This window comes from Physcomitrium patens, chromosome 1, assembly GCF_059467195.1.
Source record: "Physcomitrium patens ecotype Gransden chromosome 1, ASM5946719v1, whole genome shotgun sequence".
In the NCBI taxonomy this organism is placed as follows: domain Eukaryota; kingdom Viridiplantae; phylum Streptophyta; class Bryopsida; order Funariales; family Funariaceae; genus Physcomitrium; species Physcomitrium patens.
Window position 1 is genome coordinate 28,850,982 of NC_143410.1, and position 19,366 is coordinate 28,870,347.

Genomic DNA, 19,366 nt, shown 5'->3' on the forward strand with positions numbered 1-19,366 from the left:
TTTATAAATTTTTTTTAATATCATGGTACAATCTATTTTTAAATCATTTATCAACTATTGAAATCATAATGCATATGCAAATATTACATAGTATTTGTGATTTGAAAACATAGATTTTGTCATATGTTGCATGAATAGTTTTAAAGTTTAATTAGTCAAAAAAAATTATTGACTACTCGGATTTGGTTAACAAATCTTTTGAGTTTGAATAAAAATAAAAATAAAAATAATCAAAGTTTTCAGAGGACTGAGCTGAGACTCTTCAAATGCCAAAAAATTAAAATAAAATAAAATAAATCTTAAATTGGTACACATACTGAAGAAAATAACACAATCTTTGTATTCTTTAAATTAAGTTGGTTCAATTATAACACTTATTTAAAATTTGTATATTATACATTGATTCCTTTCTTTTCTTTTACATTTGTACAAATTTATATTTTTACATGAAATATAAATTTATTGTAGAAATAAATTTTGGGGAGTTTGAAGGGCACTCTTTCCGTCTGCGGGTGTCACTCCACAGAGGACAAAGCACAAATAAAAATGAAAAATGAAAAAGGATATGCAGGGGGGAGAGGGGGGGGGGGGGGGGATCTCGCGGCCATTATCCAATGTATGTTACGAGGCCAGATGGGGCATGTAGCCTAATGGATAGCCCAGATACCTTGTGGTGCTACCTTGGGGGAGCCAGTTCAACCCCGGATCCCCCTTCCAGTTCTAGTCGCGAGGAGTTTGCGAAGCCCAGATTCCGTTAGACTTCCTCCAGTTTATCCTTGCACCACAGCCGGCGCGGTATGTCGTGAGGATTCTCATGGTAGTGTCCAGGTTAGAGACATTCCCATGAAGGTATAAGGCAGCGTCGTCCGCATACATCTGATTGTCGGTTTTGCGACCGTCTGGAAGTGTTAGGCCGATGAGTGATCTGGCCGGGTCATCGACCATATGCCCATTCACATCTGCCGCTATTAAGTAGAGGTAGGGTGCCAACGGGCGCCCTTGCCTCACCGACCGTTGTAAGGAGAATGGCTCTCCTAAGGTGCCGTTTAGAACCACGCTTGCTGTGGCTTCATTGTACAGCGACATGACTAGCTCTACCCATCCGAGGGGGAATCCCATAGGAATCATAGTCTGCTGTAAGAATTTCCAACTTACTCGGTCATATGTCTTCTCGAAATCGAGAAGGAGTAGTATCAGGGGTTGATCACTTTCCTCAGCCCAATCCATTGCGGATCGAGCCATGAAAATATTATCCAGTATACATCTACCCGGTCAAATGCGGTTTGCGAGTTTCGAATCCACAGTGGTAAGAATTGTAGCATCCTGTTCGCTAGCAGTTTGGCTATGATCTCATAGACTGATCCCAGGATAGAGATTGGGCAAAAGTTGGTTAGATAGGCTAGTTCCCCTCCCTCATAGACTGATTTTGCTCTTGTTTAGCGTGCGGCAGAGGTTTTTGGTTATGAATATCTCTTTGATTAGGCTATATAGGTCCCCGCTTGTTTCACCCATAAAGGTCTGGAAGAATTCCACGGGGATACCGTCGACACCCGGGGCCTTACTGGCTGGTAGACCCTTGATAGCCTTGATATCCTCATATAGCGTGGGGGTTTTGAGGAGAATTTCTCCTTGTTCCGCTGCTGAAACAGTCTCTTCTGACTTGGTCATCACTTTCTACGACGTCATCCTTTGAGTAAAGTTGTATATAAAATGTCCACGTGATGCTGCATAGCATTATGATCTGTGAGGGCCCTTCCTGCGTCTACTAGTTCCCGTATAGGAGTAGGTTTTTCGAAACCGTTGTGTGCTTCAAAGAACTCTTTGTTGCAACGGTCGCCGATCCTCGTCCATGCTGACATTCTTCTATCATGTCGGGCCTCTAGTTTTTGTTGTCGCTGATATTTAAATTCAGCTGTGCTTCGTTAAGTTTGTCCCTTGCCGACTGATCGTTCCAGTTCAGCTGGAGAGCCTGTTCAGCTTTGAAGATCGGCTCGAGTTGGATATCGTAAGTGGCTCTGCATTTTGCTTTGTGTGCGGCTACGGTTCGGTCACTATGTTGTTTAATCGATTTGATTCCTTCTACTATTCTCGCATTCCACGGTTTTGACGAATGAGTCTCCATTACTTTGTTCCATTCAGCTAGGAGAAGAATTTTCTCATTGTCATCAGTGAGGAGATAACGACTGAAGGCTGGTGTTCGTTGGGTTTTGTTATGTCTAGGCTGAAGCCTGACAAAAACCGGGGAGTGATCCAAGACGTGAGCCAAAGCAGGCCATTTCGCTGTGATTCCTCCTATCCTAGTGAGATTTTGGTTTAGATATATTCTATCTAGCCGTGAGCAGATAATACCCGGGGCGTCTCTCCTGTTATCCCATGAGTACTACTTGTTTGTAACCTTACGAAACTCGTCCGCCCGGAAGCAGTCCCGTAAGCCTAGATGGACCATGAGGTCTCCCCATGCGATAACTTCCCTAGGTCCTAGGCCAGAGGTAGCTAGTCCTCCCTGTTTGTCTTCCAACTGTTCAATCATGTTAAAGTCTCCTAATATCCAGTTGGCCTCCGGAAGTTGGAAATGCCGGATCTCATTCCAGAGCCTTGTTCTTGGCCCTGTGTAGTTAAATGCATAGATGTTTATAATTCCTATTTTGATTCTAGGAGTCCATTGGATGGTTATGTATTGGGCCCTGCCCTTCATGATGACTCCGTGTTCGCAGATTAGTCCAGCTAGTCTTGCTGATATGAGTATGCCCATACCTTCCTTGGAGCTGTCTTTATTTGCGCAATAGTTGGATTCATTCCAAAAGGAGGTCCTGTTTCTGAATTCTATTTTCTTGATGTGTTTATTTCCCCTCCTCCAGCGAAAATTTGTGCTCTTGGACCATTATGATTTCACGTCGAGGGTCGGATTTCTGGAAGAAATACCTGATTTCGCGTCGTTCACGTACACCTGTGAGGTCACGGCCTAATCCTTGTACATTAAACGACGCTAGTATGAGTGTGTCATCCATTAGGACTGCCCATTTCAGGGGTTACGGACTCCCCTTGTTGATTGTCGTTTATGGGTGGTAAGGCAGTTGCATATGAGGGTGAATTGGGGTCCTCGGGTAGGCCTGGGGTGATGTGTCCAGAAGTGTCAAGAGCCCATGCCTGGGTATGCTGTTGCAGGAAGGGTGGTATGGTTTCCTGTAAATCCGCGGGAAGGGCTTGCCATTGTATCCCAATCTGGTTCCGTAGGGTACAACTTTCCGTGTTGTAAGCAATCAATGGTCTGAAGGTGTCTAAACCATTAGTCGACACTGGTTGTGACCATTCATATAACCATGTCGCATCCTCTCATGATCGAATGGGATTTGTGTGTTTCTGTTTCAATATGACCCGGCTCCTGAGGTATAGCATTGTTTCGTTGACTAAATGTGTTGATCCAAGACTTGTCCTCGACCTGAAATCTAGAAATCCCATCCTCGACCTGAAATCATAATGGTCCAAGAAGTCCAAGACTTATTTTTGTATGAGTCTAGGCGGTCGGGTGTCCATTCGATTCGTAGGGGTTAGGGTGGTTCCTTGACTTCCTTCGACCCTAATGGTTCATCATTAGTAATCCCTTGTGCTTGTTGCATAGTTTGTGTGATATTGGGTTCCTGTTGGGTTTGAGGTGATACTTCACATATGGGAGGAAGATCCTCGTTTGCGTTCTTAGTAGGTGTCAAGGTTTGGTTCCGGTGATTCTCAGGGTAGTGAGATTTTAAGAATCTGGCTAGATCTGGTGCTACCCTGTTCACTAAGGTTGCCCCTTCCACATATTCTGTAGTTGTAAAGGTCAATCCTAGATGTGGGTATTTCGTTAGGAGGTTGTGGCCAGTTCTCCTTCCTTCCTAAACTTGGTGTTATATGGCTTTGAAAATCCCTATGTCTGCGTCAGTGTTTTCTGGTGGTTCTGGTTGAGAGTCGCCGATTGAGCGTCCCGTGGGTGGAGGGGTGCGTAATCCCTCTGTTGATGTAAGCTGAGGCAGGGTGTGGTATTCCCTGTCCTCGGCACCAGTTAGTGCAGTCAACGACGTAAGTGGAGGATTGAGAGTTACCTGAGAATTTGTTATGGTCCAGTACCCTGGTGTGCCTTTCTCGGGTGTATCGTCCGTCCATTGGGGCTCCTTTCCGAGTTGTAGCTCCTTATTGACTCTCCGACTTGTGCCGCTCCTATTCGTGTCCCGTATTCGTTGTGTGTCAATTCTCGCCCTGGTATGCAAGCAGGTTCCTCGTGTTGGCCTATTCATATTGAAATCCTGTGATGTTGTCCGCTCCTGTGAGACACTATTGTCTACGTTATCTATTGGCTCTGCAACTGCTTCCGAGACAAGGAACTTGCCCTTCTGTAGTGCTCTAGCCCGATCAGCTACCGAATTCGGGTCCATTCTACAGAATTGACTCGTTTTTGGTACAAAATGTTCAACTATGGACGCACTTCACTACACTGATGATAACGCATAAGAAAAGAACTCGTTTAGCACAGCAAAATCACAACTATCAACATTCCGAGAAATTCGGATCTCATTCTAGGGTGCGGCTCCGAGTTTCACGGAGCCCTCCAGGCAATCAGCCGAGTATCTTAACCATCTAGACTACAATGGATGCGAACAACTTCTTAATCCGCCGCCGCGATGCACAGCGCGCACGCGTTGCACCACTACTTCGGCCCACCGACCGTCAAATGTCGAATAATGAACAATGGAGCACGAGGAAATCGACCTGGGTTCCTTTAGACAACTTCTAAATCATTCATTACCCCAATTACTTGATTCAAAATATATGTGACATCATAACTCTAGTTCATTTGAGCAGAATTGGATAGAGAAGGAATTTTGAAAAGAACCATATTTTCTCAGTTTGAAAAGAACCATATTTTCTCATCACAACTCTAGTTCATTTGACCAGAATTTGATAGAGAAGAAAGAAAGGTGTATGCCTCATACGAAAAAAGTCTGATTGAATCTCACTTGCTTTTTTTCAGTTTGAAAAGAACCATATTTCTGTTTGTTCTATACAATGACAATTGAGTTGAATGAAAGCATCTTTATTATATAATTCACGGAGCACGATAACTCAAACAAGGTCAAACTGTACCCATTCTACGAATACTTTACAAATGTACTTCACCGTTCCACTTTCTTACAAGATGTGCAGGAAGCAGTCTCCGATGCACAGGCCTGGAAATCCGTTTTTCATATATTTTACATGCCTGTCTGAACACCGCGTACGCCAAATCACCGACTACTCACACTTCATGAGTTAGCCTAACAGAAATCCGCATGAACAGGTTCATAGGAAAAGGCAGCATACCATATGTCATTGTCAGCAGATTTTATTTGAAGAGACACCTACTTGCCAATCAGCTGGTGAGAGCAGCCTGAGCGTGGCCCCGGTAATACTCCGATACGGTTACTGGCTTTGCTCCACCGTAGTTGTCAAGGAGGTAGATGTTCAAAATGTCAAGCTTATAGAAAATCCATTTGTGCCACTTCGGCCAGTCTGCATGTTCAGCAATCAATTCACAATTCTTACCAATCACACATCCTTGACTGTACCATCAAAATAATCCAGAATCTTAACGACATGCTAATTTCAGATATTCACACCTGGCATTTCCGGGTGCTTAGAAAATAGTGCTAGTGCAGCAAAGTCGAGCTCTTGCTGGTCTGTAATCTCCATCATCTGGTTTCAGAACGAAGTTAGAAGTTTCTCTTTTACATCTAATACAAAGGGCGCGAATGGTTTTGCAAAAAATGAACCAAAATACATTCACATGCTATTGCAATACTGAACATACCTTTCCAGATAGAGTTAAGCGAGCACAAGTTGGATTTTCAGGATCAACGCTGCCGCAGGTTCCCAAAGACGCCTCGCTCAAGGTCAAAGAACAACGAGAATCCAAAGTAATATCATTTGGAGTTGGGTCCATCCTGGACAAGTAAAAAAAAGGGGTCCCTCCTGAGCTACCCACCGGGCCATCACTGAAAGCTGCCACGTTCCTGCGATGAAGATACCATCGTTTTAAGGTGAGAATTTCCATCTCCAGTTGCAGTGGACCTTTTGATAAACACGTCCTCTGTTCAACAATGAACCCTAATTGACAGGGCTACCAACATACGGTTACTCAGAGTTCTTAAAAATCACAAGATGTTTTGCAGTACACTAAAGAAGAAACCCAGTCAGAGGTTGTCAAACTTACCCCCAGGGTGCGCCCTCTAAGTGTATCGAGATTGTGCTGCAACATTCCACGACAAGAGCATTTTGTCAGAATCTACACATGCATGGACTACTTTGAGAAACTGCAAACCGCACTCGGATTTCCCTGAAATCTCTCAGGTACCAACCAAACCCTACCAACACTTGTGCTAACGATTCGACTAATCCACGCCTTATGCACTAGAGTTCACTCAACATAACTCAAGAAACAGTAAAAAAAACTACCAACAATAACAAATTCCTGCAAGGACAGTTTCGTCGACCAAGACATGACGATGAAAAGGTAAGAAATCTGCAAAGACTGTCCAGCGTCGCCTATTCTTCAAGAAACGTACGGATTTTTATTAAAGGCAATTCACTCCCATCCGCCATTCACTTCAAACGATAGACACCATAATCCAAAAAGGAATCCGAGACAGAGCATGAGCTTCGACATACCTAAGAACACCCCAAGCACTCTGAGCGACAAGCCACCTTGCCGTTGCCGGAGCATCGGAGGGATCCGGCCTGGAGCTCCCAGGCACCGCCCCAGATGCACAAATCACCAACATCGCCAGAGTAATTGTGATCGTGACGGCCGTCGCCATCGTGATGCCGATCTACGCAAACCACCTGACAGTCGCGACGCAACAAAACCCAAAATTAAGCGCAACCCACAACCGAATTTGAGAATCAAGGGGCTACTTTAACATGCAGCTCTGCTAATCCAGACCGCAAGACAAGCATTCCCTTGTTATCCTGACGCCTCCGAGGTATCGAGCTAAGTGGCGTCTGTACTTCTCTGTCACGGAATTTTTTCCTGCGTAACATACATATGGAACTTACTGTATAGTATCTATTTAGAAGACCTACTGTATTGACCAAATAGCAGCAGAAAAGTGCTCAACGGGTTCGAGAAGTCAGATTGCAGTCCAAAGTGCCTGAGCATTTCGCTGACCCACTGGAAACATGTGCAGAATAAAACTATGAAATAAAATAAAAATGTTTAGATAATCGAATCGGGAGAAATCGTTGAAATTACAGTTGAACTATTTTTGTAACCTGTTGCTGTTATCAGGTCTTAGAAATCCGGGAGAGTTAAAACAATGGCTCTTTTTATGCAGTAAGGAGATTGGTATAGGTAATCCCCCTTTCAGTTAATCTTCCGTTAGCGCTAACTTAAAGGAATTGTTCCAAAAGAGATTGTTCTAAAAGTGGCATTCAAAAGTCACTGATACGGTAAGAAAGTGTAGTTTCTTGAATGTAAGCTAGTCCAACTGTCCTGTGCCGTGACTGTTTTGAGCTCTGGATGCAAAGTTTTTATGCAGTAGAACACCACTTGTGTGATTGTTTTGACCATGATTCCAAGTAGTAACATGAGCGTACATCACAACTGAAGATCTGCCCAAAAGATGGAACATACTAGTTGAAAAACTTGAATTGTTGAGAGCATTAAATATAGCCAATGCTCTCCATAACATTCACTATAGCTACAGTGTTTAGAATGTAGTGGGAAGAAATTATTTATCTTCTTTTCTTTGTATACAAGTGATACAACCACATCAATACACAGTTTTTGTTTAGAAGCTCTTCTTCCTTCTATATACTCTCTTCTGTGTGTGTACACATTATTCCTAGCTACTCTTGTATCTCTCTAAAACATTCTCAACACATTATCAATACAATTACTCCATGCACTACTCTTGGTTCTTAAAAACTTGTATACACCTTTACCTTTGCCTTCCCCTCTTTTTTTTTTTTTTTTTTTTTTTCTTTTCCTACATTGCATTGCCTTATTTGCTTGTTGCTTGTTGCATCCTACTAGCTGCTTGCTACACCCTACCAACTACTCCTGCTCTTACTTGCCTTTATGACCCTGTGGCCAAACTACTACACCTTGTTGTTTGCAATTGCCATTGCTATCACTATCCATAGTTGTCATTTATCATCTACTGTCTGTTGCTGCTACTACAGTCCATTGTACATCATTGTTTTTGTGGAAAAAAAAACTCCCCAAAATTTTTAACATTTTTGATTTCAAGTTCAACTTTATGGTTTTATTTGACTTTATATTTCAAGGTGCATTTTATTCAACCTTTTTTACTTGATTTTGTATTTTTTTCATAGATTTATTTACAATAAGTACCTCAACATCCTCAACTAACTCTACTATGTTTCTAACTATCACCATTGCATTCCAATATTTTTTAGCTCTTTTATTTCTATCATGGATTGTTCATGGAAATAATTATCTATTATGGACAAAAATGGCAAGAGCAAATTTATTTGCAAAATAATTTTTAGATGCAATTCTATTGAAGAATCTCCTATTGTAAGTACTTCTATTCTTCTTACTATCCATTGGAAAGTACTTCTTTTCTTTTGTTGTTATCTTGTATCTACATTGCAACATCAATATTTGAAAATAGAAGATTCAACCAAGCTTTGAAAGAATCTTAAATCTAAATTTGTTCATCAAAAGACCATTTTCCTTCTACATACACGTCATGATTGAACACATTTATGTATCTTGAATTTTTAAAATTTAAATGCTTTTAACAATGAAATGTATCATATTGTTTCACAACCATAGTTGTATAAACAAAGCAACTTTAAAGAAGAAATGATTGAAAAAAATCTCTCTACATTTCTTCCGACATTTGCTATGCTTGCACAAAAATATAGGAAAATGAAATTTCAAAGTCATCTTGATTTCATGTCCTATCTACTTCTTGCGGAGAAAAAAAATGAGATACTTTTGTATAATATGGAAGCTCATCCTATTGAAACCACAGTTCTAAAATCTCATACACTTAATATTTCAAAGTCTAAGAAAAAATTATACAAACACAAGAAAGGTACTCATAAGCATTGAGGTAGTCATAATTATAACCATTTTTGCCTATATAGAAAGAATAAATATTCTAATACTAATTATAATAGAAAATAAAAATCAAAGATGTCTTCTTGCTATAAATATAGTATGATTGGATATTTAATACATGTGTATTATACTTCAAAATAATTTTTTAAAATATTCAAAGAAAATAAAAAACTTCAAGTTAAAGCTCGTGAAGTTCATACCATAGATGCGTCCATGGACTCAATTGGTATTGATGATTTAGATGCTTATATGAATGACAAAACCTCTAATGTTGAATCAAATGATGCATTTATTGATTTTGCAACAACATATACTATCTTGTGGAATAGATGATCTTTTACTAAAAAATCTTCAACTTGACAAACTAGAAATTTGATGACCATAGCTAGAGCAAATGCGTTTCATTTCTAAGAAAGAACAGTGATGGTAAAATTGCTTACAAGCTCTATCATAAAATATAAACATGCAATATTTGAACTGTTAGTACTTCACTGTCACGGTGTCGGCGTAGAGAGAATTTGCCTCAAGAAAACGTTAAGCTTTTGGCTGTCACTAATTGTTCAATCAAGCTTCAAAATAAGAAAAGCCCTAAGTTTATATATAAATTTTCCCTTTGAGCAATTACACTAAATATACAAGCCTCAAGTAACCATCAACACTCAAAATATGATAAAATCTTCTAAAACCTTGTATATCCTTATGAGGAAATTTTTCCGAACTTCACCACTTTATATCTCCTAATCCGACCGTCAAAACAAACTCAAATTTTACATGAGGTACTGATGTATTCTTATTAACTTCTACAACAAATTTCAATCGCAAATTCGTTGTGGATCTTGAGATATCTTGAAAACCCTAATAGTCACTTCAAACCCTTATCTTTATACACCCGCGTGTAATTTTCTTCATATCTCACAAAATATAAGTTCAAATGCCACGAAATTTGTATGTATAGCTTCTTAACACAAAATTTTACATTTTCCAAAAAAGTTTGAGCCAAAAATTTGTTTGAAAACTCAAGTTATGGCTCCAATCATTACTATAAACAAAACTTCTCACTTATTGCCTTTGATTTGGAAGTGCCGCTTTCAACTCCTTATAACTCCTTTACATAAATTCTAAAAGCAAAAATTCTTTCATAAAAGATGTAGGCCTTAAAATCGCCGTTCCAGCCGCACCTTCCGATCTTCAAAAGCTACTATACAACTCCTCGTATCCTCAAAAGAGTAACAATATGTCTTAAATTAATACCTTAACTTTGAACACCTATATCTCTTTCACAAAAACTCAAAATCACACAAACTCTTCGCCCAAATTATACCCAAAACCCTAAAATTACTGAACCTAGCCTCCAAAGCTCGAATGAATTCGAAAGAGAAACCCTAATCCCTAATAAGGCCTCGGGCAGCCTCCTTGAAGCCCATTGGACATGGCCTTCGACCAATAGGAATGAAGTTTCCCATTCCTTGCCTTCATCCAACCATGTCTTGCTTTTATCCCTCTCAATAAGCCTCCTATTAGTTAAGATTTTCTTCTTTAGGCTTTAATCTCCTCTCAAGGCTTTATACTAAACATTTAGGTTTTACAATTCTTTTAAATGCTATAATAAAAAAAAATAAAACTCAAAATAAAGTTTCTTAAATCCACTCTCTTTAAATTAATCTATTAATCATTCTAACATACATCTAGATTTATTAACATATAATATATTTTAATTAATTTTTACATACTGTAAGCTCTTACAGTACGACAACGGACATATATATTTACCTCAATATTTACTTATGTGATTAAGTAGAAGTAGGTAAAATAGAATAATTTCATAAAGTCTTCTAGGAAAGCTTCCTAGAAGCTTTATAGATGCGGTTTTGACTTTAGATGTATTCATAGGTTAGAAACTTGGTCAAAAAGCTAACCATATATTGGTAGCTTGTGGAACAAGTTACCTCCATATGGTAGCTTGTGGAATAAGCCAACTACGTGGCGCATATATAGATAACTTGCCTTGCAAGATAAGACATGTGGCTAATAAAGTCAACACATGTTGGAGGTCCTATAAGACATTGCTACGTGACTTTTAGTTAGATAGTATATATGGAGGCAAGAGTGAAGCCTTCTTCACTATTGTCAATACCTTTCTAGTCTGAGTCTTGTTCCAAGACTTTCTAGTCTTCTTGTTTTTTGGCAATAGCCATTCTAATTAATATTACATCACCTTTTGAGTGACTTTCTAGTTCTCTTTAGTGATAGAAGAGTGTATTGAGGATTCCCTTTCTTCAAGATTCATGTCCTTGACAGTTTGATAAGAGTGCTAACATATTGTTTGTATCTTGTTCTAGAAATGAGTGGATTATCCCACTTCTATTATTTTATTTTGAAGATTATCGTCTATCCATCTTTAAACAAAAAATCTTGTTTTCTAACACTGATCTTTTCCTTAAAGAGAGTGGATTATTCCTCTTTATGGGATTTTTTTTTGAGAGGTTACGAATTACTCTATTTTAATTTAACTTTTGAATTTATTTGAGTTGTCTATGGAAGGAAAGATTATAGATACTACTCTCAATGGAAGTGAGAATAGATTTACAACTATAGCAGATCTTCATGAACTTATCAATACTCTAAGAGTGGAAATCTCACATATTTTTAATGTGAATCATAGAAGTACTATGCCTACGCTTATGAAAGAAGTACAGAGTCTGCGACAAAAAATTATGCACTTCAAAGAAGCAAGTAGATCAACGTCACAACCAAATCCAGGGAGGTTTGCTTCTACAAGTATGACAGGGACATGGATTAATATGCCTGAGAAGTTTGATGGAACAAGATCAAAATTTCAAGGATTTTTGCAACAAGTCAAGCTCTATCTAAAGTTGCACCCTTTCCAATATCCTAATGGATTTATCCAAGTCGGATTTATAGGTGCACTATTATCAGGAAGTGCTCTCTCTTAGTTTGTACCTTTAATGGAAAAAGATTCATGACTCCTTTATGATATGAATTCATTTCTAGAAGTGTTTACGACCACATTCAAAGAAACCAATCGAGAACAAGTAGTAGAGACCAAGCTTCTATCCTTATGGCAATGATCACAATCAGTCACTACATATGCTACCGAATTCCAAAATCTTGTTTGCGATGTGGATTGGAATAATAAAGCACTTATCAACCAATTTTGATATGGATTGAAGGATAGCATCAAAGATTTGTTATTAACAATGTCAAAAGTAGAATCTTTAGAATAATTTATTACTCAAGCCATTATATGCAATAATCGTTTATTTGAAAGGCGTGAAGAATAAAGATTTAGTTGGAGAGAAATAAATCAAGTAATAGTGGTAGCTCCTAAGTTTTTTGAAACGTATTTGTCAAAACCGGAACGAATGCAAATTGATATGATACGTTTTAAATCTCTCACAAAGCAGGAAAAGACTCGACATCGCCAAGAGGGATTGTGTTTATATTGTGGAAAAGCTAAGCACACTGCTCAATATTGTCCAATGAAGCAACATAATTAGAAAATGAAGAGCACAATTATCAAAGAAGATAGTGTGTCGGAAAATGAGTTTCTCCAGCTATAATAGGAACCATGTAGTTGGAATCATGTGCAACACCTAGTAAAGGTCCTATCCTCTTCTTAGACCCCTCACCTTGTTTTATAATAGAAGTATATTTAGGACCTAATAATCACAAAGACTTTGTCTTGTTAGATTTAGGAGCCTGAGTATGTTTTATAGATGAAGTTTTTGCCAAAAATCAAAAAATACCTTTAGTGAAGAAAGTTAAATCCGTATATGTAGAAGTCATAGATGGTCATTCGTTGTCTTCTGGAAATGTTATCCATGAAACTATTCTTTTAGATATAGCAATTAAAGATCATAACAACATAGTAGTATTTAATATAATAAAATCTCCCTCTAATCCGATTATTTTAGGATTATCATGGCTAGAAAAATATAACCCTCAAATAGATTAGATTTCTCATAACCTTAATTTTTCTGATAGTATAATCCAAAATCGCGTTAGAAAAGTTGAAGTATGTAAGTCCAGTATGTCCAAACCTTTACTAGTAGGTGCAAAAGCTTTCATGCATGTTACAAAAGAATGATCATCTTTTGCTATATATGCTACATTCATTTCCAATGCTGAAACAATGTCGAATGATATTCCTAAGCAATATCAAGAATTCCAAGATATTTTTGAAAAGAAGAATGCAGATATTCTTCCTGAGCATTGACTTTATGATTGTTCAATTGATTTGTAAGAAGGAGCTCAACCACCATTCAGACCAATCTATAGCTTATCGCAGAATGAATTGGCTGTATTAAAGGAATACATTGATGAAAATTTAGCAAAAAACTTCATACGCCATTCTAAATCTCCAGTCAAGGCTCCTATCTTATTTGTGAAGAAGAAAGACGGATCTCTACAAATGTGTGTGGATTATCGAGGATTCAACAAGATCACCATCAAAAATAGATATCCTTTGCCTTTGATTTCAAGACTTCTTGACCAATTCAATTAAGCAAAGATCTATACCAAAATAGATCTACGAAGAGCATACAACTTAGTTTGTATCAAAGAAAGAGATGAATGAAAGACTGCTTTTCGAACTAAGTATGGACATTTTGAATATAATGTCATGCCTTTTGGACTTATGAATGCACCAACTGCTTTTCAACATCTTATGAATGATGTTTTTTGTGAGTTTTTAGATGATTTCATTGTTTGCTATTTAGACGATATTCTAATCTTCTCTAAGAATACAGAAGAATATGAGCTTCATGTTTGTCGTGTATTACAGAAAGTTAGAGATGCAGGATTATATGCCAAACTGGAAAAGTGTGTATTCCACACTACTCAAGTTGACTTCTTAGGATACATCATTTCCAATGAAGGCCTTATGATGGATCCCAAGAAGGTTCAAACTATCATAGATTGGAAGATTCTAAGAATAGTATGAGATGTGCAATACTTTTTGAACTTTGCTAATTACTATCGAATCTTCATCAAGAATTTTTCTCAAGTTAGAGCTCTTCTTACACGTTTGACTTGTAAAGACAAATTTGAGTGGAATAAAGTAGCAGAAGCATCATTTGATGCTTTAAAGAAGAAATTTATTTTTACACCAATCTTATATTCCATTGACTTTTCCAAGGCATTTTTTATGGAAACAGACACATTAGATTTTGCTATAGGTGCCGTATTGTCATAAATGGGAACGGATGACAAATTCCATCCAATAGCTTTCCATTCGAGGAAATTTTCAGCAGTCCAGATTAATTATGAGATCCATGACAAAGAGTTCTTTGCAATCATGGATTCATTTCAAGAATGGCATCATTATCTAGAAAGCACCTCAAGTTTAGTTACCATGTATACATACCATAAGAACCTCGAGTACTTCATGTCAACACGTATCTTAAATAGTCGTTAAGTGTGTTGGAGCATGTCTTTATCTAGATTTAATTTCAAGATCACTTATCAATCTGAAAAGCAACAAGGTCTATCGGATGCTCTTTCTAGACATTCTTATCTTATACCAAAAGAAGGAGATGCATCTTTTGATCAACAAAGATCAATTCTTTTGAAGCCCGAGTATTTTCATCTTCGAGCTATAAAAACAACATTGACTGTTGATTCAATATTTGTGAAGCAAATTCAATCAAGCATGTCCTTTGATCTTCTTATTCAGGATATCAAAGATACTTCCTCTAAGTCTCATGATACTTCCAAATTTGAATTCAAGAATAATCTATTATATTTTGAAGGACGCTTATATGTTCCAAAAGGTGAAGCCCAATTATGTATTCTTCAAGCTCGTCATGACTTTCCAGTAGCAGGATACTTTGGATACAATAAAACTTTGGAACTAATATCCAAGGATTTTTGGTGGCTGCAAATGTGGAAGGAAATCAAAGATTTTGTACAATCTTGTGATATTTTCTCAAGATCAAAAATTCCTCGTCATTGACCTTACGGACTTCTTCAGCCGTTACCTATTCCAAAACAACCATGGTCTTTTGTTTCTATGGATTTCATCATAAATCTTCCAATCTCAAGTTCTTATGACTCTATATTTGTGATAGTATATCATTTTACTAAGATGGCACATTTTGTACTATGTACAAAATCTATCACAAGTAAAAAAACAACTAAGCTTTTTATTAATAATATCTATCGCTATCATAGATTGCCAAAAGATATTATATCGGATAGAGAGACTCAATTTGTATCAAGATTTTAGAGAATCCTATTCAAGATTCTAAAGGTGGATATAAATCTTTCTTCAGGTTTTCATCCTCAAACTAATCAACAAACAGAACGAGTAAATCAAGTTTTGGAGTAGTATTTGAGATATATCATCAACTATCATCAAGATGATTGGACAACTCTTTTACCATTGGCAGAGTTTGCATATAATAATTCAGTACATTCTTCCATTCAACAAACACCTTTCTTTGCCAATTATGGTCATCATCCACATCTTGATACTTTTGACTTTTCAAAAGTTGATAATCCTCCGGCAGAAGATTTAGCAAATCGATTGTCAGAGCTACATATAACAATGAAGATATAATTAAAGGAAGCTCAAGAACGAGAAAAGACCAACACAGATGCCTATCGCAAGGAGCAACCACAATATAATATGAGCGACAAGGTATGGTTACTTTGTCGTAATATCAAGACTACTCGTCCTTATAATAAATTAGATTATCGTAGGCTTGGACCTTTTCCTATTTGTGAACAAATCAATTTTGTTGCCTATCGATTACATCTACTGGAGTCTATGAAGATCCATCTTATATTTCACGTGTCTCTTCTGAAGCTGTATAAGAGAGTGAATATCTTGGGAAGAAGACAAATGCCACCTCCTCTTATAAAAATAGATAATAACCAAAAGTTTGAGGTGGAAGAAGTCTTAGACTCAAGGTGAGGCCGAAATAGGTTGGAATATCTTGTTCATTGGCACAGATACAATATTAGTGAACGCACATGACAGCCATCAAAGAATCTTATAAATACAGCAAAGAAAGTTGAAGTCTTTCATCAACGACATCCATCAAAATCAAGATAAAGAATAGCAAACCTTTGCTATAAAAGAAACAAGATCAAAGGAAAATAACATTTTACCTTCTATCTTTCATTGTAGCTTTTGTGTATTTGTGATGAGATGGAGCACCAACAACTAGCAGATTCAACTCAAGAGCTTTCATTTGCGGACTTACCAAATGAGACATTGTAATTTTTACAACCTTTAAGACGACAAAATCGAGATGAAGATCTTGAAGAATGACATGTCTTTCCTTGAATAGATGGCGAGATACAACGTGTTTGGTATCACGACCTTGGAAGAGAATCCCAATGTTTAGTGATTTTATTAGAGGTAGGAACTGCTCCTGATGGTATTCCAAATATTTTATTTGAAGGAAGTTATGGAGGCCTTAACAATGACTAAATAATAGGGTGGTCTTTTTGCCCTAGTATGGGACACTATAGATAGTTGAGAGGACCTATCAACCATCTTCGAAGGGAGCAATGATCGGAGTATGTAACAAATATAATTTGCCACATCTTGGACTTCCACAACATATGAAGACCATTCCTTATAGAACGTATCCCTAGAAGAGGAGGTAATATCACGGACATATATATTTACCTCAATAGTTACTTATATGATTAAGTAGAAGTAGGTAAAATAGAATCATTTCATAAAGTCTTCTAGAGAAGCTTCTTAGAAGCTTTATAGATGCGGTTTTGACTTTAAATGTGTTCATAGGTTAGAAATTTGGCCAAAAAGCTAACTATGTATTTGTAGATTGTGGAACAAGTTACCTCCGTATAGTAGCTTGTAGAACAAGCCAACTATGTGGTGCATACATAGATAACTTGCCTTGCAAGATAAGACATGTGGCTAGTAAAGTCAACACATATTGGAGGTCCTATAAGACATCGCCATGTGGCTCTTAGTTAGATATTATATATGGAGGCAAGAGTGAAGCCTTCTTCACTCTTGTTAACATCTTTCTAGTCTTAGTCTTGTTTCAAGACTTTCTAGTCTTCTTGTTTTTTGACAATAGCCATTCTAATTAATTAATATCTCAATAGTTGATAAAAGTTTGAATGTCAAGGACATGAATCTCGAAGAAAAGAAATCCTCAATACACTCTTCTATCACTAAAGAGAACTAGAAAGTCACTCAAAAGGTGATATATGATTAGATTAAAGTAGATAAAAATAGGTTAATTCCATAATATCTCCTATAAAAGCTTCATAGATGCTACTTTGAATTTATATATATATATATATATATATATATATATATATATATATAATTGACTTTTTAGATTAAAAGCGTGGTCAATAAGTTGGCCATGTCCCACATATATTGGTAGCTTGAAGAACAAGCTAACTATGTGGCCTATTTGTAGAAAACTTGTCTTGTAAACTAAAATATGTGTCTTGCAAAGTCAACACATATTTGAGGTCCTATAGAACATCACCATGTAGCTCCTAGTTAGGTAATATATATAGAGACAAAAGTGAAGCTCTCTTTACTCTTGTCAACTCTTTTTTTGCTTTTAGTCTAGATTTAAGAGTTTCTAATTTCCTTATCTTTTGGCAATAGCCATTCTAGTTTTTTTTTTTTTTTTTTAATATACATACTATTTTATTGCTATTTTTTCACTTTTCTTTTAACATAGATTTTTCAAGTTTATGTATCTTCTTCTAGTTCATGTCTTTGACAGATTGATAAGAATATATTTACAATATTAGAGCTTTGTCTCCACTTGATTAAGAGTGGATTACTCTTTTTTTTCTTGATAAGACATAAGTATATTAGAAGTTGTTCATTACCCTCTTCTAAACTAATATTATTCTTAATATTTTTTTTGTTCTCAAGTCCCTTCTTCTGCTTAGCTTCAGCAATATTTGATATTTATTTTCTAAATATTATCATGGAAGAGCTTGTTGAAATGAATAGTACAATGGCACAAATGCAAGAGCAATTGATAAATATATAATTGGAGCTACTTCAACATTTGCATCCAATCATGTCCCTTTTCTTATAGTCGAACATTCTTTCGGTATTAGAGAACTAAGAGTTACCTTGCTTGAGAAGATTGATGGCACAAGATCTAAGTTTCAAGGATTTATGAATTAAGTACAACTTATCATTGAACTTCAACTCCAAAGCTATCCAACTCTAAGATCACAAGTTAGATTCATTAATACACTTCTTTCAAGTCCAATATTATTATGGTTTTATCTTTTCTTAAATAAATAGATCTAATATTAGATAATTTGGAGGCTTTCTTAGCAAAGTTTCAATCCATGTATAGAGAACATGATGTAACTCATGTTACAACCAACAAGATCCGTATTTTATAACAAGACAATTGATCTATAATATTATATGCTTCACAATTTTAACAACTTATAACTGATATCAAGTGGAATGATATTACACTTATTAGCCAATTTCTTTATGGATTACAATATGAAGTAAAGAAATTGATGCTCAACTTATCTTATTCTCAAACATTAAGTCAAGCAATTGACTTTGCTATGAAGTGTAACAATCAACTTTTTGAATTTTGATCTGAGAGTTGGACAAGTGGGCCTCAATATTATTATAATTCAATAGCAACATCAACGCCTCCTCTATACATACATTCAAAAATAAAAGATATATAAATTGATGTAGTCCATTTTAAACCTCTTATTGAGCAAAAAAAGACTCATTGGCGGTAGGAAGGATTGTGCTTATACTGTAGAGAACCTAAGCACATTACTCAATATTATCGAAAGAAGCGACGCAATTATAAAATGAAGAGTACGAATGTCAAAGAAGATAATATATCAGAAAACAAGTTTATCCAGCTACAATAGGAATAGTGTGGTGTCGTATTGTGATACGATTATATAGTAAAAATATGACTAAAAATAATTTTTTAATTATTACTCTATTATGTTAGTTCAAGAAAAATTCAACATATTTTAATAAGGCTTTTATGAAAGCTTCTTAGCTTATTTTCTTGCTTTAATAGCAAGTAGATAAAAGTTAGTTAGTATTTTCATCTTCTATGATATAAAATCTCTTTTACTACCTTAGAAAGGCCATAAATTGATAAAATCAGGTTAGAAGAGATAAAAAATTAATATAGTTGATACAAGAATTAAGTTGAGAATAGGGTTGGACTAAAATATCCTTAGCATAGGTTAGATTGATACCCATGGATTGACCGTTTGTGAGATAGG

At 36.6% G+C, this 19,366-nt stretch overlaps 2 protein-coding genes and 1 long non-coding RNA gene across 5 annotated transcripts; 1 reads left to right on the top strand and 2 right to left on the bottom strand.

Moving 5' to 3' along the window:
* Positions 1 to 1,176: 1,176 nt before the first annotated feature.
* On the top strand, positions 1,177 to 2,652 carry LOC149989982 (uncharacterized). 3 transcript variants are annotated; one of them, XR_016506240.1, is made up of 3 exons: positions 1,177 to 1,306; positions 1,956 to 2,005; positions 2,140 to 2,652. It is a non-coding gene; the product is annotated as an uncharacterized LOC149989982 (long non-coding RNA). The 3 variants fall into 3 exon arrangements; XR_016506238.1 differs by having other exon boundaries at positions 2,221 to 2,652; XR_016506239.1 differs by lacking the exon at positions 1,177 to 1,306 and having other exon boundaries at positions 1,864 to 2,005.
* Positions 2,122 to 4,409, bottom strand: LOC149989983 (uncharacterized). The gene is made up of 2 exons (XM_090255612.1): positions 4,080 to 4,409; positions 2,122 to 3,466 (listed from the first exon to the last, which is right to left on the bottom strand). The coding sequence occupies exons 1-2, from the start codon at positions 4,407 to 4,409 to the stop codon at positions 3,311 to 3,313; spliced, it is 486 nt and encodes a 161-aa protein (XP_090111738.1). The 3' UTR covers positions 2,122 to 3,310.
* A 643-nt stretch (positions 4,410 to 5,052) lies between these two features.
* Positions 5,053 to 6,955, bottom strand: LOC112284506 (uncharacterized). The gene is made up of 5 exons (XM_024524360.3): positions 6,679 to 6,955; positions 6,224 to 6,259; positions 5,822 to 6,023; positions 5,631 to 5,706; positions 5,053 to 5,523 (listed from the first exon to the last, which is right to left on the bottom strand). Exons 1-5 carry the CDS (start codon positions 6,825 to 6,827, stop codon positions 5,384 to 5,386), a joined length of 603 nt encoding a protein of 200 aa, XP_024380128.1. The 5' UTR covers positions 6,828 to 6,955; the 3' UTR covers positions 5,053 to 5,383.
* Between the last annotated feature and the right edge of the window lie 12,411 nt (positions 6,956 to 19,366).

Coding starts and splice junctions, on each gene's coding strand:
- LOC149989983 (XM_090255612.1), bottom strand. CDS start 4,409: ATGGACCCGAATTCGGTAGCTGATCGGGCTAGAGCACTACAGAAGGGC. Junction 3,467..4,079: donor GGACCATAACAAATTCTCAG/GTAACTCTCAAT, acceptor TTATGATTTCAG/GTCGAGGATGGGATTTCTAG.
- LOC112284506 (XM_024524360.3), bottom strand. CDS start 6,827: ATGGCGACGGCCGTCACGATCACAATTACTCTGGCGATGTTGGTGATT. Junction 6,260..6,678: donor AGTGCTTGGGGTGTTCTTAG/GTATGTCGAAGC, acceptor GGAATGTTGCAG/CACAATCTCGATACACTTAG. Junction 6,024..6,223: donor TTAGAGGGCGCACCCTGGGG/GTAAGTTTGACA, acceptor TCTTCATCGCAG/GAACGTGGCAGCTTTCAGTG.